Source organism: Gorilla gorilla, chromosome 17 (assembly GCF_029281585.2).
Source record: "Gorilla gorilla gorilla isolate KB3781 chromosome 17, NHGRI_mGorGor1-v2.1_pri, whole genome shotgun sequence".
Lineage (NCBI taxonomy): Eukaryota > Metazoa > Chordata > Mammalia > Primates > Hominidae > Gorilla > Gorilla gorilla.
In genome coordinates, this window is record NC_073241.2 from 104,405,211 (window position 1) to 104,428,983 (window position 23,773).

The 23,773-nt window shown below is 44.9% G+C and overlaps 1 protein-coding gene across 2 annotated transcripts in view; it reads left to right on the forward strand.

Annotated features, from left to right (window-relative positions):
* ZNF407 (zinc finger protein 407) overlaps positions 1-23,466 on the forward strand; it is a 480,437-nt gene extending 456,971 nt beyond the window's left edge. For both annotated transcript variants that reach the window (XM_004059553.5, XM_055368592.2), the window contains exon 9: positions 20,913-23,466. In XM_004059553.5, coding sequence (XP_004059601.3) covers positions 20,913-22,231 — 1,319 coding nt within the window. In that variant the 3' untranslated portion in view covers positions 22,232-23,466. The remainder of the gene's footprint in view (positions 1-20,912) is intronic.
* Positions 23,467-23,773: the final 307 nt, after the last annotated feature.

Sequence of the window (23,773 nt, forward strand, 5' to 3'; positions counted from 1 at the left end):
TGGCATGTAGCCATCTATTTCACTCGGCATAATGCTTTTGAACTTCATTCCCATTGCTGCCCATCCACCGCTCATGTGTTCCCTCCTGTCACCGAGTCCTGTTCCGTTGCATGCGTGTACCAGTATGTTTGCCTGTCTCCTGGTGATGGACATTAGGTTGCTTCCAGTTGTGGGTGATTAGGAATCACCCTACTGTCAACGTTTGGCAACAGGTCTTTGTATGGGCATGTGTTTTCATTTTCTTAGGAATGGGGTCATGGGATGATGTGGTGAGAAATTGCCAACAAACTGTTTTCCACCATGGCTGTGCCGTTTTGCATCCCCACCAGCAGTTCATGAGAGCTCCAGGTGCTCCACGTCCTCACCAGCACTTGGCATGATCGGTCTTTTTAAAATTTTAGCCATCCTAATGGGTGTGTTGTGTATCTCATCATGGTTTTAATTTGCATTTTCCTAGTGACTGATGATACCAAGCATCTTTTCATGTATCCATGTGTAAATTGTTCTCAGTTTTAGAAAAATTCTTCCTCATAACGAGCTAAAGCAGTCCTCCTATGCTCTGGACCTGCACAGGTCATGTGCATGCCCAGCTCTACATAACAGCCTGCCAGGTATTTGGAGGCTGTTTTCCTGTCCTTATTTCCACCCCTCAAATCTATCTTTGCCAAGCCAGCCTGCTTAGTTCATTCCTTTCGCCTGCCTGCCTCCCTCCATCCCTCCCATCACTGTCCGCTTGCTATGGCTTCTGCACCAACCCTCTGGTTTCTGTATCACATCATTGTGGATGTGCTCCCATTTCTGCACGTCTGTTAAACATGTTTCCTGGCACTGAATGCAGTGTTCTGCTTTGCAAGTGCTGTGTTGTCTTAAAGCAGCAAAGTTTGGGTTTGCTTCTGTAGCAGCCGTATCAGCTTTCCATCATGGGCAAATTTAACAAGTTGACCCTGTGGCTTTATCCACAGTACTGATAAAATGCTTCACTTGCCAAGTAAAGAGTCCTGCATTACAGGGTTGACAACACCATGGTCCAACTGAGTACATATAATTGGCAGGTATCCGTATATAAAAATATTTACAGGGGAACCAGCTAGTTTGATAATCAATGATAGAGTTTTCTAAATTGCTAAACTGCTCCATTTACTTTGAACACTGAGAGCTGCTGAGCAATTATGAATTATTCTAATTACCTTTAATTTTTGGTATCTACTATATGTTTCTGTAAAAAAGTACTGAGATATGCAAATATGGTCAGCATAAGATTTTAAACCCTGGGGCCACAACATCAAACACCACTGAAAACCTCTGGAAGTGAGAGCAGTTGACCTTTTCCGACATCTTTAGAATCTTATGTAAGGTTTTCATAATTTACAGAACTGATACTAGATCCAGTGATAATCTCCCCCTCCCCCTTTTAGGAATATATAGCAGCACTTGGGGGAAAGTGTCGCCTTTTGAAAAAAAAAAAAACACTATATTCATGTGTTTATCTATATGGAGCTTCATGAAAGCGTTTTGTTGGGTTTTTTTTCTTTCTTTTTTAAAAAAAAAAACAGGTTTTTGTTTGTTTGTTTGTTTTCCTTTAATGGAATAAGGTCTTTAGAACTAGACTTCTTGACGGTTCTAGCTTAGACTACAAGAAGCCACTAGAAGCCTCCGTATTGTTTCTGGATTCTGTTACCTTGGGCACCCTTCGTACTGATGTAGTGTTTGCTTTTGTTCTTTCGTTATTTCTTATTCCTCCAGTATTAGGAAGAGCCCTAGGTAACGTTTCTGATCATGAAGTGAATCTGACATTGAAATAACCCTGAACTATTCCCGTCACTATGGCCCGTGTCAAAAACTTGCGGATTGTTGTGATCATGAGGTTTCCATTGATATGTTTGATAAGTGGTTTAAAATAAAGATATTTTATTGTAAGTATATTCATATGCAAGATATGACTAAAGCAATATGATGTTTGACTGGTTTATTAAAAAACTATTCACATTATTTTTATGTGTGTTGCTGTTTAAAATTTCTTTTCTGCTAAAGACCACCATGTACTTAATATTTTGACCAACACTGAAGACGTATTTGTACATCATAGTTCTTCCAGGTAGTTCACCATACTCCACACTCAGTTTCAACACGTTGGTGCAAATTCCATTACAGCAAAGAATTTCTTCTAGGATATTATTGTAAAGAAAAAGAGTGCATTGTCAGCAATGTTTCTGAATAAGGAATGAAGTTTTTTTCAGCCTGATTAGGAAAAATGTGGGTGTTGGGGGGTGTGGCATGTATGTGGGGGGGTGTGGGTGGGGTGTGTGTGCTTGGGTGTGGGGGTGCGTGGGGCGGTGTGGGTGTGCACGCATGTACATATGCCTGTGTATGTGCATGCACACGTGTATGAAAAAATGTGCAGATGTGATCGTCTCAGCAGAAAGTTTTATAATATAACTGGAGATGAAAGAAAATATAATCTAACTGGTGGTAAGTTATTCATTTTAATTAAAATTCATGCTGATAACTGAACCATTCAATTTGTACTGTTTACATAAGATTATAAGCACTCAACTTATCTGAGTGTTTAAATTCCTTTTTCAGGCTTAAGTTGGGGCATTCAGCAAAGCAATTGTCAAGTCCCTGGCCTCCTGCACGTAGGCCCACTGCCTGCAAACAGTGGAAATGTTGCCCTGGAAATGTGGCTAAAGTTTCGTGAAATGAAACATGAAGCATGCCAGGCCCATCTGTGCCAGCCTTATGAAACAAAAGCACCCAATTTTATCATCATTGTCTTTTGTTCTCCACAGTGCTATTCATGTGGCTGTTTTATGAATGCCAGAGTCTGGGGGCATCCATTGATCCACCGCTTTCTTTGCTGCACCGTTTGTTCTCTGTTATAATACTTGTCACCCTGCACCCTCTTCTTTTTAAAAAATGGAAACTTCGATGTTGAGAGTCTTGAGTAACGCTGTAAGGTTTCGTGCTATGAGGCTACGAGGCTGGTGGGCTTTGTTTTTGGATTGCAGATCAAGTATGCATTGGGGGGAGGTAGATGACTATACTCTTAAGCAGAAGGATCAAATATGTTGCTATGTAAGTCCCAGAATCTATAAACCACCTATTTTATTATATTTGTGTCAGTTTTCATTATCTTCGTGAATAGGTATTTCCCATGTTAATGCAACAGTATTTGCATATGAGGAACCAACCAGCTCCAACATGGCTTCTTTTGAGGATTCTGAATTTCCATTCAAATGATCCAAAGTCATTCTTATTTGAGATCACACTGGGCCAAATATGGTAACTGTCAATTCATTTGAACTATAATGCTACAATTAGCCCATTAATTTTTAGTCTACATAACACAGTCAGCTGCTATATATTGTGGAGGTGGAGGTATGTTCCATTTTCATATCATAACAGAAAATTTAAAAATACAGCAACATGGGACCAATCACTGTATCACGTTTCCTATAGACTAAGCGGTGATCAGAGCCGGGCTGCCCAGCCCGTCTCTAAGAGTATCAGCATGGCTGGGCGTCAGCATTCTACAAGTTGGAGGGAGCTTGCAGACATCGAACCAATGGATTTAATCGACATCCTCAGAGGCTTAGGCTTTCTGAGAAAGATGAATAGGAAACCAAGTCACTGTGCATCCCTCCACTCATTTTAGCCAATGCTGCTTCACTTTTACTGCCTTATATTGTGAAGTTCTTGGGGAGAGTTTTAATAGTCCTCATACTGAAAAATTAAAATCCACTCATAAGCCAGCAGTTAGAAAGTCGAGTCGGTACCCCGCTGAATCATGACCACCCGAACTGAGGGGTCCTGCCCCCATGGAGCCAGGTCCATGCGGAATGAACAGCATCCTCCTTTACTTCACTCCCTGGAGCGGCTGTGCAGAGAATCTGTGAGAATCAGTCTCCTCCCTTCTTTGGCTTTTTGTTTTCATAGAGTTGAATTGAAGACAATGAAAAAAAAAAAAAAAAAAAAAAGCCTTACCTCACTCCCTCCTTGCATGTGTTTTCTATGTAGATTCAAGCCCAAAAGTCTCTTGTCAGAATTTGGCATTTGCCTCCCAGATGTCCCTTGACCTCTGTCCTTCAATATATACTAGTCGAGTTTAAGTCAAATAAATTATGTTCATGGCAGTTACTCTGTAGGTTAAAAAGTATCTGAAGAAAAAGGGAAGGAAACCTTCTATATTAATAGGGCTATATCCAAAATCTAAGCTAATTTTGATGTATCTATTAGAATATTTGGGATTCTGATTTGTTTATCTATATACATCTTAAAAATTGGACAATAAACCCAAATATTGAATAATACAAGCATGTTTTAAGAAAGAACTGAGCCCAGTGTTACAGGAATCAGTTTTTTGCTTATATGACATATTGGGAAATGGATTATGTATGGTTGATGTGTGGGGGTTTAATGACTAGCAGGACGATGTCAAAAATAGGAACAAAAAAAGCAAGTAGCATTGTTCTAGCCAGTAGGAGTTACTAGTAAAAGGAAGGCATAGAAAACAGAAGGTACTCATAACACTAAAAAAAGCAGGCATGGCCCTTCCTCCAGGGCTTCCATACAAGTGAGGGAGTTACAGCAGCACCCAGAGCCAGGGACCCTCTGCCTTCTGCGGCTTCACGTTGAAGGTGACTCTGCTGCCAGCACCCTGGCCCAGCATACTGCAGTCATGTGGCAGCTTTTTAAAGCAGGTTCTGTAATAGAGGCTTTTCCAAGAGGATTTTTTTTCCCTTCACTTTCTGTGTGCAGTTTACCTACTGTACTTCCTGGAATTTGTTAAGACTTTCAGATATTTTAGTAATACTTTTCAAAGCCTAGCTCCTACTAATAGACACCTTGGCACTCTGTAAATTAAGTAAGACAACAACTGTTAGATCACCAGCGTAATGCAAACGTACAAGCACAGTAATCAAATGGACATATATAAAAGCTGAGATGTATAGTGTCACTCTCTCTGTTTTGCCCTTTGGCAATTCTGCTTTGAGTTTCTTTCAGCCAGCAAATGAGGAATTAATTCGGTACTGTCATTCTGATTGTCTGGCTGCTGCAGGAAAGAGTGGAGTATCTTTGTTGAGGAAAATACCTGATGACGTTTAATAGTGAGTAGAGACGGAGGTAAACACATGAATGTCTGTATTTCCGCACACATCATGCCAAGTTTCACCTGCCTTTCTTTTCTTCGTTATAGTAATGAAGCCACTAATCAGACAGCCTTATATTGGTTTTTATATAGAATATGGCACGTGTTGGTATTCATAACTCGTTAACCACGTGCTCAAGAGGAAAATGACCAGAATCATAGACTCAGATCCTAATGCAGCTGAAGCTGACACCTGTCAGCAGCACCAGGCCTGTGCCTCGTCTCCCGGTGACCTGTACAGACACCGCCCTTTTTGCTCTCAATAGTATTCTGATTTCACTGATTAATTTCGTGGTCTTTCTGGTATTATGTGTCAGAGGCCTAATTTTTGTCTACATGGTATTTCTTTTTGGCATTTGCCATGGTTGGTCCCTCTCTTCTTTCTTCCCTTCCATGACCTCAGGTCTTGACTTTTTGGCTTTCTTGACTGGCTCTGACTGTCCATTCTTTGCCAGTGTCTCCTGGAGCTCCTTTGCTCAGCTTGGTTCTCAGCCTCCCACGCAGCACCCAGGTGACTTCAACCCTCAGGTGTTTGGGACTACCACCTGTATTCTCATCATAGCCAGAAATTTCCAACCCAGCCTAGCCTTCCCCTGGCCTGAAGCATGTTGCCAGTAATAACTGACAGGACTCTAACTCTCAGCTCGATATGAAAACAAGAGATGCTTTCATGAGCCAATGATTGGAATCCTGACACTTTCTGTCTTTAAAAAAATCAACTAGATTATTTTCATCAACTTTATAACTATGTTTAAAATGTTTGTTTTGTTTTAGAATGACAAGATATGAGGGCCTGCTATTTGCAAGCATATATTTGCAAATAACATATTTTGCTTGTGAACAGTTATGATTCCTAGAAACTGAAAAAATTAAATTGGAGGATGGGAAGGGGCAGAAGGGTTGAGCAGGCAGTGTTCAGGCTGTAGGGCCACCAAGACAGAGTCAGCCAGCGAGAGGCTCCCTGGCTGGCAGGAATGGGCCTGGAGGGGACCCTTTTGTGGAGTCACCCTTGGCTGGCCTGGATGCAGTGGGGGCAGTACTGCCAGCCACGCTTCTTGACAGGAAATCTGAGTGGTGAGTGCTCACGGCCACCTCGTTGTTTTTCCAAATAACACTCTGGCCAGTAGTATTTTTTTTTTTTTTTGGTGGGGGGGTGGGGGAGTTGTTCATCATGATCTCACTGTCAGCTGGCGTGATATATAATTGCACACAGAACTAAGCAGATTCAAATATCTGGTAATTGCCCAGAAAGTTCATGTTGTTTGCATTTGGAGGAACTAAGTATCAGGTAGTGTGTTGGGTGGCTAAGAGCTGAAGCCAGAGATTGGCATCATGGAGCTAGGATGAATCACTTGGTGTCAAACAGCGCAGCCTCCTGCTCTGGCAGGGTTTCACTAACATAGCCCGGGCGCATACTTATCTGTCCGGTTCCTGAAGACATGTGGGTCACCAGCACTGTCTGCTCTGATAGGCCCACGCGTATTCAGCAGAACTTCTGCTCCCTGCTTTGGGAGTTCTAGAATCATAATCTAAATATTAGCAAGGACATTGGAGCCCCTGATTTGAGTCCTCTTTGCGGCATCTCCAAAAAGTGGTCATTCAGGTTTTTTTAATAGGAGTCTCAATGCTAAGGCATCGCGTTTCAGTTTCTGAATCAGTGTGATTAAGGCAAAGTTTTCTTCCTATAACTTCCCTCTGCTGTTCCCCATTTTGCCTTCTAGAGCCATGCAGGATGAACCTGTTCTCCTTTCCACATGATAGTCCTTTAAGTATTTGTAAATTGAAGCCATTCTTTATGCATTTTAAGTCCCCAGTTATTTTTGTTTCTTTTCTCTATATTCATGGCTATTTGTCAATGTTTCTGTTAAAACTTGGAGCTCAAGCTTCAACATGACACCCTAAGTATAGTCTGAGCAGCTTATCATCATATTATTACCGTTCTTTGCCTGAACTCTGTACTTGTATTGATGTAGCCACATCAGTGTATTGATCCTACCAGTGGCTAGAACTTGGAAGTCATTTTCTGTCATACTTTGGGCAATTTTTTACTACCGACTGCAGGACTTTACATTTATTTGCATTAAATTTAATTTTGCTGTATGTATAATGTGGTTCAAATATTTTAGTCATACAAGACTATTTTGTATATTCATAGATATTAGTTACATTACATACCAATTTCAGGTGATATGAACTGAACTATAATGCATTAAACTTAAAATAATAGTAATTATTATTACCATATAATATATTACTGTTAATATAGTGAGCCCTTTCTGCGTGTCAGGCATAATGCTAAGTATTGTACATAGGCTGTCTCATTTACTCTTTAAGAAAATAAGTATTACGTTACATATTTTATTGATTAAGAAAACAAGATTTAATAAATTTAAGTGACTGTCTAGAATTATGAAAGTCTAAAATTTTATCCAGCCTGCAAATATTCTGCCACAGTTTATGGATACTGGCAGAAGACATGAGATTCCTGGGTCAGAGATAAAGGACTTTATTAATCACAGCAACAGCTGTAGCCAAAGGGTCAGCATCTGACCCAGTTTCCTGAGTCCAAACTCCCACAGGCTGACATGAAGAGGCCAGTGACATCTGTACACACAGTGGGTTGTAGTATAGGCAATGAACGCAGAATTCAGGGAGCCCAAATCTTTTATTACAAGCAGTAAGCTTGCCTGTTCTCTGTCCCAGAGGAGTACTTATTTTTATTATAGTGAACAACAGATCAGTTTGCCCTTTGCTCTGGAAGAAGACACCCTCTTTCTCTTCCAAGGCTGATTTCTCTAGAAACATCCACGAAAAGATAATCTACAGTAAAGGTAGTCAGTGCCTCACCTCACAAAAAGCACCAAAACACAGAGATCTATGGAGATTTCTCTTTCTATAGTAACTTCCAGGTGTCCTGAGGAATCAAACCCAAGCATGCTGACACCAGAGCTCATGCTCTTTCTCTTACCTGGAAGATGTTTTAAAGAGTAGTCAATCCTTCCTTTTTAGATTTGTCTTCTTTTTAAAGCAATACTTATTACGGCCTATTATATGCCAAGCACTGAAGATGCCGTGCAAATAATAGAGCCCTGCACTCAAGGAGCTCTTGGTGTAGTAGGAAAGATGAGCGCACGTATGGATGATTAAGATTCACTGTGATAGGCTGGAAGTATGTACGACAGGCTGTGTGGGTGTCTACCTAATGTCTCTAAAACCCAAAGTAACTTTCAAATTAAATAAATGTACAATTAAGACATATGTAATTATCCAGTTGCTTATGGACCCATGTTAATGCTGTCACTTAGGACCTAGGTTTTTCTGTTAGGTTTACCCAGAAACTCTTTAATAGATGGTAAATGTGACAAACTACAAAAGCACCTGAGTGCATTCTTCCTGTGCTCACTTACGGAACCTAAAAATTCTACTAGTAGTCATGCAACTGATTATCACAGTGGGTATTTATTCTTCTAATTATAGTACTAAGTGAAATAGATCATTGCCTTTCTCTCCCATTCCCTGACTGTCTCTAAGAGCTCAGGACTGTCAGCAGTGTGATTTCATTTCCCATCACAATCACTCTTCATGAAGCAGAGTGATAGCAACAGAACCACATGAGTAGTGAAAGAAACATATTCAGGGTTCTAGAGAAGAGAGAATTGATATGGAATGGAATCTCTGAACCTTGGAGGTTTTAAAACTGTTCCAGTTCTTAGATATCCTACCCTTTAAAAAGTTTAACAGCTCTTAAAGAATTAACAAGTGTTGCTCAAACATTGTGTGTCGGGACTTATTCCAGCCATGCTGCTGCTAGTCTGGGGGTCGGTCATCAGGTAAGGAGTTATGTGAGACATGTCTGAGGGGCTTTTCTCCAGGGATCTCCCTAAAAAGCAGAGACCACCACATGTCATCAGAACTCAGGCACTCTCATAAGTGAAGGCCAGGTTCATTTGACACACAGCCAGCTGCCCATTTGACATAGTCCTGAACATAGTTTAGAAAGGCCTGCCTACTTACCTCATGTCTATCCTCCACCCAGAATGCCATAGATTCGCACTCAGGAGAGGCTCTGGGGAAGACCTTTGGATAAGGAACGTGATGAGGAGAATGGAAATGGAAGGCTACCCTTGTCGAACACCGCTAGCGGTGCTTGCATACGTGTGCATGTCCACGAAGGCGTGTGCTTGGGTGTGCTTAATTTTATGTATGCATGTGTATGTATATATTTCAAGAAAACATGGAAATGTTACATTTGATTAAGCATCGACAAGGGTAGCCTTCCATTTCCATTCTCCTCATCACGTTCCTTATCCAAAGGTCTTCCCCAGAGCCTCTCCTGAGTGCGAATCTATGGCATTCTGGGTGGAGGATAGACATGAGGTAAGTAGGCAGGCCTTTCTAAACTATGTTCAGGACTATGTCAAATGGGCAGCTGGCTGTGTATATAAAGTGTTATATACACACTTTATATATATATATATATATATAACAGTTTATATAAAGTGTTATATAAAGCATATAAAGTGTTTAAATTTTAGAAAATGGTATTAATAATTAGCCTATTATGCCCCATTGTATAATTACGTTACCTCGCTGTTATCTGCCACAGGAGTCGTGCGCTTATGCTAGATTGGCTTTGCCCCTTCAGAATATTACGATGAGCCATTTGTTGATCCACAGCAAAAAAAACAACAACAAAGAATGGGACAGAATGCCACTGCTCTCCCTCCATGAAGGAGCTCAGGGAGCCCGTCTTCCGGTCCTCCCATGTCCCTTGAAGATCCTCCACCAGTGTCAGGCCTGTAGCTTTATATTTGGGACTGGGAAGTTCCGGCAGAAGAAGTGGCCCTTAGACATTCCACCCGAAAGCATTCCAAGTCCTGCCTTTCTAACCCCTGTTGAAGATTATGTTAAGTGGGCAACTGGTTGTGTGCCAAGTGGACTCGGGCGTCAGCTGCCTGATAGAGCTCGTTTCTTAGGTACCTGAGTTTGGATTACACATAATGAATTCAGTTTTCCACTTGTTCACGTCACCATTCCCACACAAAGTGCCTTCTGGGGGTGCCTGTGCGGCGCCTGGTACACAGCTTTGCTACTGCTTTCCTGCACGTGCACCCGGGTGGAAGGACACATGTGCGTGGATGTCACTCGCCGATCAGCGTTCGGATCCATACCGCGTGCTTGTTGCTATGTGTGCCTGCCAGCCAGCTCCTTTCAAACAGGCTTTTAGTGAAAAGGTGAAATAGTGTTGCCTGTTTAACAAAGCCTTTAATTTCCCTGATAAACTACTAATAATTTTTTTAAAAGATAGTTTTCCTGTTTACGCCCTCTTGGGACACAGTGGAATCGTGTGGTCCTGTAATTGGCCCCAGCCCCATGACACATGATTACCTTATTGGACTTACTACCCTATTTTAAAAATCTACTGTGGAAATTTTCTGGAGGACTTCAATGTGCCGTGCATAGCTGCTGAGATAAAATGACGCACTGTTCCCTCTAGACACAGTGAGGCCTTAGTGCCGGCCGCACCCAAGTCCCGCCTCACCCCGTCCTGTGCATTTCAGATGTGCACAGTGCACCAGGTGGACAGGACCCCGTCAGGTCTGGGCTCAGTATCCATTTGGATTGTGCTTTCTAAAAGGATCTCCCTCTGAACTTCCCTTGCTTCTCACAAAAGCTAGGTCAGGTGTGTGGAGGGAAACCATGGATACTGCCTCACCAAGCAGCCTGACTGTGGGTTCCAACAGCTGCCACTTCACTCAGGGTTTCCATCTGAAAGTTAGTTTCTATTCATTCTGCTCATTCCAGAGTCAGGGTTCATGCCTCATAGTTTGTCTTTTGTTTGATTTTTGTTAAGCTTTATTATCCCAGGGGTATGTTATTCTGTAGAGCCCAAGCCACAGGTACTCTGCAACTTTCAAGAGGAATTTAACTTAGATATTTAGGAAAATGTTGAAAATAAAGATAGTAGTTTCTACTGGTTAGGAAGAAAATGCATTATCGTTTTCTACCTTGACAATGTCAGCGTCCAGTCCACCCGCTCGGCCCTGCCATGTGTAGAAAAGGCTGAGGCTGGTGTGGTCTGGCACAGAGGCTCTCCCAAGTCCATCCAGGTAGATCCAAGGAAGGACTGAGGGCCATCGTCCTCTCACCTTCATGGCCCTGTGTCCTCCCCTTGGCTTGCTCCGCGGTGACAGCTCCTGAGGCTTTGTTTCCCCCGCACCTGGCAGCCTTGCCCAGCCAGTGGTGGCCTCCTGCACCCTTTCTCCCGCTTTCATTTCCTGGACTCAGGGATTTCTGCGGGTTTGGATCTCCTGCCTCAAAGAGCCCGGGCCTTCCCGAGTTGCTGTCCACAGAGTGCTGGAGGTCTCCTGGCACACACCAACTCCGTTGGAAAGAGCAGCCATGTGCCCAGCACGTATGATTCATTTTAAGGCATAGAGAAGAAATCCGCATTGTTTCAAGTGTACACACGCAGCTGCTGTCGTTTGGCTATGAGCAGATGTTAGACCTCCGAAAGCTTTGCTGATCATTAAAATACTAACAGTTAGTGTTTTACCCCAGCCGTAGGTTCTGTTTACTGTAAATTTGATTTTAATGGTGCCTCTGTGTGGTTACTGAGAAGCGGTTTGCTTTCTACCTTCACATGAAAGTGTCTACAATGAAGACAAATGTCTGTTTCCTCTCATTTCCTTGGGAACGATATGAAGATACTATAATATAAAGGAAATATAAACATGACTACAAAAGTGAATGTGGATTTTTTTATAGGGTTTTGCCAGAAAAACAAAAAAGGAAAAAGTTTAATCTGCCTTGTTAGCCTTTTAAAGTAGCCTTGTTAGACGCATGCCCTCCAGGAGGATCGGCTGGGCTTATTTGCGTAATTTTACCTTTTAAGGTATGTATAATGTGTACAACTTTTGAAAAATAGGCCTTGTCTCCTGATACTGTTTATCTGCATTGGGAGTTCATAGACTATCAGAGGACATTTAGGAAAAGGTGGTTGGGATTCCTAATTTTCTGATTCCATAAGAATGCCTATTCCAGTTTGTTACGTCTTTAAGTCAAACAGAGGCAGCCTTACAGTAAGCAGGGGGGTGCTATTTGTCTGGTAGAGTTTGAAGGTCTTCTGGAAGCCTCACTCCTGAGGGACTGACATTCCACAGCTCTTTTCCAAGCCTGGGCTTCCCCCCATACAAAGCCTGAAGGGCACTGTTACGTGTTCTCAGCCATTGTCACTAATGCTCACACACGTGTCGGCACACAGGAGCAGAAGGCTTGCACTGTAAGGAGAGGCCAGGGTGTCTCCAAGAGGGACACCCCCCTTCCCATTGGCCAGGGCTCTGACCTCAACACCCGGAAATGTGTGCAGAGTGAGAGACGCACCCTATGTTGATACTGCATGGGTTCCTCTCCACCACTCCTCCCCGTGCTTTATTTCAAATAGGACTGAAGACTTTTGAGCACTTTCTGCTGGCACATCAACTGGCTGTTCTGAAGAAGTACTGTTCATGGGTAAATGACTAGATCAGAGCCCTTCCCAGCCTAATTTTAAAGTGCCATCTCATCGCCCTCCATGAAATGCAGTGACACTGTTTCTGTCACCTGAGTTCGATTTCCAAAGGTACATGGTTGTGCACCACGATCTGTCTGTGTAGCTCACAGGCGTCTGCCCAGCAGAGAAACAGTTAACCGCTGCCCTTCCTCTGCACCCCACAAAGCCCGTCAAGATAACCTTAAAGCACGCATTCTCATCTTCCTGAGTGAGATTTGTGTGCATCACTTCTATTACTGTTAGATCTTCATGCATGAAAATGATAATATAGACCTAAGGGTCTGGTATAATACAACATTTCTTAGGGTTTGTGACTTTAAAGGTAAAATATTGTCTTTTGTTCTTTGTCACTCTTCAGTGGCCATGGAAATATCTAGGCCCGTGGAGACTATTCTTGGTAAAGTTAGAAACCTGCATGATTATGTATTTCCGACTCGAGATAAAATTTAGTCTTCATTTTTTGTGAATTTCCAGAATTCTTTTCAGGGGTTTTATATGATCATCTTCAGTTGCTGCCACTGTTAAATGTCGCACCCATGGCAATTAAGAAAAAGGGACTAAAACTTTTGGTACCTAAATTTTTGCCCTGGTTTATTGTAAATGTTCCTTCACTAAAAGTTGCATGGTATATCCAGAGAAATTGTGTATTTGAATTTATGTGAAAGAATTTTTCGGAAATGGTGTGAACCTCAGCCAATTTTTACAGAAAAGCAGTTTCCCCATCTCTTCTTATAAAACAGCAGCCGTCATGAAATGCGGGGCATGGCGAAGACTTTGTAAACTGTCCACCTTCAACATATTTTTATATGTTTATATGTGGTATACAGCAGATAGTTACCAAAACTCCTTTTAATTATTACGCTGTGATATGTCTAACTTGTCCTTAGGCCAGTTCCTGTCAGCTGACCCAAACTGATCTGTACTCTGAGATAAATCTCACTAGTTTAGCTACCATGTTTAACATGCATGTCAAAGGCTAAAAATAATTCTTAATCTTGTATTTCAAGTAACCTTTTTGTTTCTGTTTTGTGTGTGAATTTTAGTAACGCTGACCAGAATGTGTTTCTAACCATTGAAAATAATGGAGAAACATGAGGTGCTGACCAACCAACCTGTGTTCTTAAAAACTTTTTTTAAAAAGGAGAAATTGCCATTTGGTTACTGGAATATAAAACTAAGAGGTTACTCTGTCCCATGTTATACCAGATTCATACTCTTTCTTTGATCCTAGCGAAGTCCCTAAACCACTTGATTGGAGTTTTCCCTTCAGGAACTTGAGGAAGTTCACATTGTTTAGTACAAGAAGTAGCTCAAAGGCAGGGAGTCCCCCGTAATATGTACCAGTGTTAACATGGAAAGCATCACTTCTTCAAAACCAGAGTCCAATGGGAGCTCTGTAACAGGACATCTTGCATAATGCCAGGGAATTATTATTGTCTATAAGATGAATAAATTATGGAGCAATTATTGAGATCAGTTTGACTGGCCAAACTATCGGTGACTGCTATTGTAAGAATAATGTATTCCCTGCTTTGAAATTTCTAAAAGGTTATATTTCATTGAATTTTAATTTGTCATTTTTCCTGCTTTCACTTGAGAAACTTATAAGCTTTTGTGACATTAAAATATGGCTCTAATTTATTAGCATAATCTGTTAATATTGTTTCATTTTAATAGACATTAAGTATGATTTCTTAACATTCTTGTTAAAATTACATCTTAAAATTGAAGCCAAGAAAAATTATATGTGGCTTAAGAATTGCAATGTCATGTGTGTCCCAAATTTTTATGTGAAAATTTTTTTAATCGCATCGTATTCAAGGTGCTTTCATTACGACAATGAACCATCCCAGCATTCTCAAGCTTACTGGGCCCACGAAAATATAAAATCTAAAGTACATCCAGTGTCTGAGATGTAACCTAGCAATGTATCAACATTTAGTACCATTTCAGGAGAAGCTTAGAAATTTAAAATAAATGCCAACTCGCAGCAACAAAGTGGTTTACATAGGATATTAGCACAGGCTTTTGTAGGCATTAGGCATTTCACCCCACGACATGTCTTTTTAATGCCATCTTTATCTGCTACGTGATGCATGAAATCTACTTTCGGTTTTAGAACTGCTAACAACCTTTGACCCCTTTAGTGGAGACACAATGTGACCTTTCTATTGTCATCAGCTTTCATTCTCCTGAAAATTCTATGAATTTTTATTACAAGTTTTTTTTTAAACCAAGCTGAGGCTTCCACAAATTACTTGCCACAGATGAGATGAAGTTGTTGAGGTGGTGTTAGATAAGTTTTACAGCCAGCATGTGTGCGGCCGAGGAGCCCAAGCCTGTGTCCTACAATGTCATACACCAGTAACTGCTGAGCCTACTATTGGATAAATACATCATTTTATGGAACATTGATTGTTCTATAAACCCAATGGAGTATTATGCTCTATGATCAAACCATTTAGATTGTGTGTAGAGCACAGAAAATGCCATATTCAGGATGGTACTAAAAGTGCCATTTGTGTATTTTATGGATGTCATTACAGGGGAAACTTCTCTCTGTAGGCCCTGTTTACTGCAAAATTTTTTAGTCTGTAATGACATTTTTCATTCACAACGTATGCCTTCAAGAGAGGGGGCCCTTGTTTTATTTTTTTCATTCGGGTTTACTGCACAAATTCTGTACATTTTAATTAAATGTAAGCTTAACAAAAGCGTAAGGTATTTATTCTGTGGGAAAAAATGATGACAGTAAGGAAGGAGCAGCACACACACAGAGGAAGGAGTCAGGTACGCAGCCCTGTGCTGCTTCCCAGAAGCACACCAGCCAGCAGAACTGAGCCCCTAGCACAGTTTTGGGGAGCGAAGTCTCTGCAGCTTAACCCCTCCACCCCCGCATAATGGAGCTTGTGTTTTTCCACGCTGGAGATGTTGGCTTCAAGCACGCAGAAGGAGCTGCAGCATCATAATGGCATCCCAGAGCAGCGAGCCAAACTCAAAATCCTCTCCCCAAAAGCAAATCCTCAGACACCCCAGTAACTACCTTCTTATTCCATCCAAGCTGTGAACTTTCAATGCATTCAGCTCTGAGAAGGGAGTAAAATATCTTTGTGCTCACAAACGCAAACGGGCAGAAAGTGAGGACTTTGTAGATGGGCACGAGGCTGCATTTTAATGTTACTGTGCCTTCTACACAAAGCTGCTTATTGCCCTGTTGAAAACAGACCCAAAAAAGAATGATTTTAGGCACACTGTTTGGTTAACTACTGTTACTGTACCGAAATCTGACACTGTCTTTTTTAAAGGTACCGTAATACAAATACTACATTGAGCATCCATGCCCCATTAAGGCTTTGTGCGATTTTGGACACATAACAGTGACTAAGCAGTGAAGGATGCAACCTGTACCACGTGCCTGTTTCCCGAACGCTGTATCCATTTGGCCATTTGCATTTGGTGAGCTTTACAGTTCATATTTACTAGAAAGAGCTCAAAACTGGAGGTTGATGTACCCAGTAAATTCTTGGTCATAGCCCAGTTAGGGTTTAAAGTTATAGAAGAGATTCACATTCGTTTAAATGACACTTGAACTTCTACATAGCTCAACATTAATTCATTATGGTTGAAATGGAAGAATCTTCAGTGGGTGAATCTTTTTCAATCTGATTGAGGCTGTTACATTTTATAGATGCTATTTTTCAAAGCAGTACTGACAGCACTCGAAGTTATTAAACTGCTGAATCAAAAGATGGACCCGCGCTCGCATTTATGAACTGTGATGGACTCGCTGGGCCTGTGCGTGCACGGAGGTGAGGATGTTGGTGTTGCTAGGCTTCGTCACACCCCACACCGACAGCAGTATTTACCCATTTAGTTTACATTAATGGTCTGGAAGTGGCTTAACCCACCTCTGGATTAAAATACATTCAGTAAGTAGTTCAGAATAGCATAATTATCAGAGCTGCAAGGGATCCAAAGGATAATTCTGTACCCAAGAGATTTCCTGTCCAGTTACAGAGTAAAGAACAGAATTGCTTGGACTCAAGCATGCACCATTTCTTCCCGAGACTACTGAAGAAGAGGATGTTTGTTCTTTCCTTCCCAACTACAGTAGTTTCTCCTCTCTCTTAATGTACTGGCAGTATGTCCTTTTCTGTAATTAAAATTAATGGGGGAGGGGAATGACCAGAAGGCTGCCTTCTTTGTTTTTGTGTCCTTATTTCCCTTTTTTTCAAATTCTGAATTAGACTAAAAATGACATTAAAATTAGAGAATGGACAGAAACAAACAAATCAAGGTTGACATGTGAAGATGGCGCTGGGTAGAAAAGTAGGGTTGGGGAGAAATTGCAAGCATACCAGAGAAAGAATTTGTCAAATACAGGAGACAAAGATTTAGAGGTCCTAGCAGATGGCAAACTGACCGGGGATCAGCCACACGGGCCCGGCTTATGCTCAGGCGGAAAGGAAGCATGAATACGGGAGCTGTGGGCACCACCCTCTTGAGGCTTCTGACCTCTCCGAGGAGAGAATGTAGGAGGATCAAAGTTTACAAGACAACCATGAGACAGGCAGCGATTCAGCCCCTGCCCCTGGGACCTGCACGCCCACCCTCATTTCAGCTCAGCTTTTAAACTCTGATCTTCCCTCGGTCAAGGCACCAGGCGGGGATGGACGCGGGTTGTTTCTTTCTGCAAATTGGGAGGAGGGAGAAAGGCAGGTAGTCAGGAGCTCTGTCCCCAGGCACGTGCCCAGGCAGACCCTTTCCAACCCTCAAAACTCCTTACCGCACGTGACCTTTGGAAAGTCTCCAGGCATTCACACGGCATGAGTACCACAGCTTGAATACCTGTAACTGCTACCACCAAACCTCAGGAAGAGGAAGTCGCGTTCCGGAAGTGCCTGCTACCCGAAGCACACGTTGGGGCCAGCCGGCAGCCCCGTTTAATGCTACCCAGTTGTTCTCTGTCCTTGGTCGGGGGTAACCATGAGAAAACAGGGTGCACTATAATTAGGGAGTTTGTTCAGCTAGACTTATGAACATTTTGGTCCCTCTTCCGGGAAGGGTGAGTTGCCCTTGAAGACGCAGTGCTTTCCTCTGCCTGGTGCGTGAGGGCCAGGCCAGGCCTGGCTCACCCCTGCGGTTCACTAGCGCGGCTGCATCTGCTCATGCGAGGGTTCCGTGGACGCAGAGCGAGTACACAGGAGTATCTCCTGATAGTGGAGCTGGTCCTGGCTGGCCCTGCAGCTCTTTTCTTTTTTTTTTTTTTTTTTTTTTTGAGACGGGGTCTCACTCTGTCACTCAGGCTGGAGTGCAGTGGCGCGATCTCGGCTCACTGCAAGCTCCACCTCCCGGGTTCACGCCATTCTCCTGCCTCAGCCTCCCGAGTAGCTGGGACTACAGGCACCCGCCACCACGCCCGGCTGATTTTTTGTATTTTTAGTAGAGACGGGGCTTCACCGTGTTAGCCAGGATGGTCTCAATCTCCTGACCTCGTGATCCGTCCGCCTCGGCCTCCCAAAGTGCTGGGATTGCAGGCGTCGGCCACCGCGCCCGGCCGCAGCTCCTTTCTTGACAAAATTCCATACCCTTTCTAAGATTCACACTTTACAGAGTTGCCTGAGAAAGAAGATATATTAATTAGTACTTATCAGTTAGTTAATACTTTCAAATCCAGGACCGTGTTCCTCCAGCCTGAGTAAGAGCTAGGGCATGTCCCCTTGGTAAACATGATTTAACAATTTCTGCTGATCCTGCCTGAGATGCACCCACTGGAAGACAGGCCCTGTCTGGGGTCTGTGCTCAGAATTAACTCGGTATTGAAAGAAATGCTTTCTTGCAGAACACCACCAACATGATAAGCAAAATGGTTGACTCTATTTTTAAGAGATCCTAGCAATAAATAATCTCGAACAGTTCTTGATCCTTTTTTCCCTTTTGTTAAGGTTAAAAGACGCTGTTAAGAAACTGACCCCCTCAAGGAGATTAAAGCAGAATATCTCAAAAATGTGGTTGCTGTTGAACTATGGAAATGTTTGCTGTGGGTCACCTATCGATCATTCTCTTATTTAGGAGGGATGGAGTCGATTAGAAAACCGATGGAAAATTGGGATTTAAAGAAGAAAACAGGAAGTCTGTTTAAAGAGCCCATTTCTTTTTTATGAAAATAAAGTTTATTATTTCCAGCCCTGTTTTATCCAGCAAGGCGGGGAGTGGCAGGCGTTGCCCTGAGTCGCCAATGACATTGAGGAGGGTGTGATGTGCACCTGGCCGTGTGCCCTCGTGCAGCGCCTCCCATCCCCGCCGTACTTGTGCCCCACCAGAGTTTTCTTTGTACAGCACAGATGACAGCCGAAGCCCCTGGCCCGAGAGCTCTGCGATGGGCTTAGCGCTCCTGCAGCAGCCCAGGCCTTTCAGAATCCCACTGCCCACCCAAGCCCTGTGCCCTGCCTGCCTGTCCTGGGTATCCCATTGACAAAGGGCAGACAGTGAAGGGCACAAGATGGCTCCAGACCAGGGGATGCACCCAGCTCCGGCTCTCCCCTCCTCACTCTCGTCCTGCTCGCCCCCTCTTTTCTCTCCTGGTCTCCCCTTATTGCCTCTGCCCAGGCACCACGGGGCTTATGGTATCTTCTACACAGGTTGTTTTCACTAAGGCATTTGGGGCTGGCACTTCAGATCATAAATTTCTTACCCTTTGTTACAGTCCTGTAGTTTTCCTGCTGAAAACATTGAGCACGCTCCTCCTCTCTGCAGCCCATAGCCCAGGTACTTTAGTGCAGGGTGGAGGAAGCCTTGGGCAACCTGCTCTGTGATGAGCAACCTATTCTCCTAACAGCCCGAGCCTTACACCGTTCCAAGGCCTTGAAGCACCTTGGGGACGGCCTTCCTGCCTCTGCCTGGGCCCTCGCTGCTTCTGTCTGGAACTTCTCCTCCCAGTCCACGAGAGATGGCTTGAATCTTGTCCTGAAGACAGGGCTACAATGTTGTTTCGTTTTTACATCTTTCCCTGAATATTCTTTCCTGAATGTATGGCTTCTTTGTCTCTGTGTCTTGTCACCTTATGTTGTATCCAAGACGTTCGGCAAACACATCTTTGTTGATTACTTATTCAATCCAAGGCACTGTCCGGAAGATGGGACAGAGAGGAGGAAGGCTGAGTCTGTCCCCTCGAAGCCCTCTGCCCAGTTCTGCAGTATAGACTCCCCTCTCAGCCCCTGAGTGGCCAGGACCCCGTGTCTGCATGTGCCCAGCACCCTGCAGAGCGCCCTGCATGCTGCCAGGACACGGCGACTCACATGGCCGCACAGGCTGCCTGCCCAGGTTCAGCGCCTGAAACGTTGATGTTCAATAAATATTTGTTGCATTAAACTTTTTTTTTTTTTTTTTTGAGACGGAGTCTTGCTTTGTCGCCCAGGCTGGAGTGCAGTGGCGCTATCTCGGCTCACTGCAAGCTCCACCTCCCGGGTTCACGCCATTCTCCTGCCTCAGCCTCCCGAGTAGCTGGGACTACAGGCGCCCACTACCACGCCCGGCTAATTTTTTGTATTTTTAGTAGAGACGGGGTTTCACCGTGTTAGCCAGCATGGTCTCGATCTCCTGACCTCGTGATCCGCCCGCCTCGGCCTCCCAAAGTGCTGGGATTACAGGCGTGAGCCACCGCGCCCGGCCTGCATTAAACTTTTACAGCGGTGTTTATTGATGACATTTTTTAAAATTTAATATGCAAGGCTTTCATTCTTTTTGCTGAATAAACAAATATACCATATATAATATTTGGTCATTAAAAAAAGATTTTCCGTTGGGTTAGGAGATACTACTGCTGGCTGTTTGCTGAACTTTACTTAGCACCCGTGATGGAACGCATTGTTACAAAAGACATGATGGTGGTGGGGGAGAGGTATCCAGCCTCCTTCCCTGGGCACTGGAGAGGCACACACCCCTGCAAAGAGTTGTATTGAACAGCTCACAGGGCCGTGGGGATATGCACACCCAGCATTAACTGTGTGTGCCCTCGAGCCTAGAGCCTGCCTGCAGATGCCCACAGAGGCCTCTGGCCCTGCTGAAGCTTGCACTGTAGAGAGCTCTTCAGGGTTTGGAATAGGGGGTCGTGGTGACTCTGCTGAGGCCTGAGCGCTTCTGCAGAAGACGTCTTACTTGTAAGCCTACGAGTACTTTTTCCAGGCTCTAACTGGTCCCTGTCTCCCTTAGGCATTGTTTCCAAGTCCTACGAGTGCCGTCTAAAGGGACAAGGAGCCACCTTTGTGGAGACGGACAGCCCCTTCACCGCGGCGGCCTTGGCAGAAGAGCCCCTCGTCAAGGAGAAGCCCCTCAGAAGCAGCAGGAGGCCAGCGCCGCCCCCTGAGCAGGTGCAGCAGGTCATCATCTTCCAGGGCTACGACGGGGAGTTTGCCCTGGACCCCTCGGTGGAGGAGACGGCCGCCGCCACACTGCAGACACTGGCCATGGCCGGCCAGGTGGCCCGGGTGGTGCACATCACGGAGGATGGCCAGGTCATCGCAACGAGTCAGAGCGGGGCACATGTAGGCAGCGTGGTGCCCGGACCCATCCTCCCCGAGCAGCTGGCTGATGGAGCCACCCAGGTGGTCGTAGTGGGGGGCTCCATGGAAGGCCACGGCATGGATGAGTCCCTCAGTCCAGGTGGCGCTGTGATACAACAGGTGACCAAGCAGGAGATTTTAAACCTCTCGGAGGCTGGAGTCGCTCCCCCCGAGGCATCCTCAGCCCTGGATGCATTGCTCTGTGCGGTCACTGAATTAGGGGAGGTGGAGGGCAGGGCTGGGCTCGAGGAGCAAGGCAGGCCCGGCGCCAAAGACGTGCTGATCCAGCTGCCCGGGCAGGAGGTCTCCCATGTGGCTGCCGACCCCGAGGCCCCCGAGATCCAGATGTTCCCACAGGCCCAGGAAAGCCCGGCTGCCGTGGAGGTGCTCACCCAGGTGGTCCATCCCTCAGCAGCCATGGCCTCTCAGGAGCGGGCACAGGTGGCCTTCAAGAAGATGGTCCAGGGCGTCCTCCAGTTTGCTGTGTGTGACACGGCCGCGGCCGGCCAGTTGGTCAAGGACGGTGTCACCCAGGTGGTGGTGAGCGAAGAGGGTGCCGTCCACATGGTCGCCGGAGAGGGTGCCCAGATCATCATGCAGGAGGCGCAGGGCGAGCACATGGATCTGGTGGAGTCCGACGGGGAGATCTCGCAGATCATCGTGACGGAGGAGCTGGTCCAGGCCATGGTGCAGGAGTCCAGTGGTGGCTTCTCCGAGGGCACCACGCACTACATCCTGACAGAGCTGCCCCCGGGGGTGCAGGATGAGCCAGGCCTGTACTCCCACACCGTGCTGGAGACTGCGGACTCGCAGGAACTCCTGCAGGCCGGGGCCACGCTAGGCACAGAGGCCGGGGCCCCAAGCAGGGCAGAGCAGCTGGCCAGCGTGGTCATCTACACCCAGGAGGGCTCCCCGGCCGCGGCGGCAATTCAGAGCCAAAGAGAAAGCAGCGAACTCCAGGAAGCATGAGACGCACGGCACCTTTACTCAGCACAGGGCAGGTGTGGGAAGGTCCAGCTTCGGTGGGGGACTGTGTTCCCTGAGCTTCATCTGAAACCTTCAAAACCATGAGGACAAGGCTCCCGTGAGCTCTGAGCATGCCCTCCCAGCGAGAGTCACACTGGCCACCAGCCAGGCGCCCACAGAGGGTACCGTGGGCTGGGCCTCGGGGAGCAGGCTGCCAAGTGCGTGGGCTGGGCCTCGGGGAGCAGGCTGCCAAGTGCGTGGGAGGGCCGGGCACAGGCCGCACAGGGAGCTCCGTCCACTGGGGGCCCTTCGATCGATGGCCTCCCGCTTGGTCCTGGCCGCTGTGCTGAAGAGAAGCCAAGTGTTGTTGGTGGTTTTCTCTCCCGAGTGTTTTCCCATTTCAGTTATCAGAAAGTCATGGCCGTGGGGAAAGTGGTGAAGATACCCCTCGTGGCTTGGGGTGCACCTGCTTGTGCAGTCAGCATGTAGCTGCCTTTCCATTTCATTCTCTACTGGGCTAAGAATTGCAGCTACGAGTGTTACCATCTTGAAGCAGTCCACTTCCATTCAATTTTTTTTTTAATTTTAGAATAACAGTGTCCCCATACCAAAGGAAGCCTGCTAGCTCATTTCATGTATAAATTTCCCATCTTCAAACAGTGTAGGTGTATTTGTTGCTCTGGTCACATTCTGCATAAAAGAAATCCTCTTAAGCCTATGGTTAAGAAAAGCCTTGAAGTTTATATTCAGTTAAAATATATGTCGGTGGAGATAGCCAGTGCTTCTAATTTTGACTTAGTTTCATACAATAAAGCCTAAATGTGAAACGCACACGCTGGAAGATATTGTTCCTATCAATATTTTGCTTTTTATAACAAGGGTTTGTTCATATTGATGCCATTTTTGCAGGATTTCTTCGTGATTTCTGTCCATATGAAAATGCTGACATTAAACATTAACACATGGAGACCGTGCCCTGTGGCCCTGCCATGGCTGCCAGCATGGTCTGTGTTTCCTTGTGGATTCACCTGTGGCCCTGCCGTGGCCACCAGCATGGTCTGTGTCCTCGTGGATTCACTGCAACTGTCAGATGCGAGTTTCTGTCATAATCATTTGTTTCCTGATACAATTGTTCTTATTCTTTTCCAAAACTGTAAAATATTCTCCTCTCTCAAATGCAAAGGTTGTTTTTGTTCTGTTTCTGTTTTCTTTGAAATAAAATTATAGCATTAAAAGATCACGATGGCATGTTATTTTCAGCAGCCAGTGGTGGGCAGCTGTGGCAACCGAGGGGGCACCCCGGCGCTCGTGGCTGCTGGCTTCTCCCTCCTTCGTGGCCTCCAGACGCGGAGCACTGCTGCACATCCCCTGCAGCCCGATACTGTTTCTCAGCATCTGGCAAATGGCCCAGATGCATTCTGGTGACAATAACGTATTCTATCATGGATAGCATCTAGAAATCGTGAAGAGCAGGCATGAGAGGAAAGGAGAGTGGTACCTTCTTTGTTTAAATACAAGTGCCGTTTAAAATCTCTTCCTGAGAGA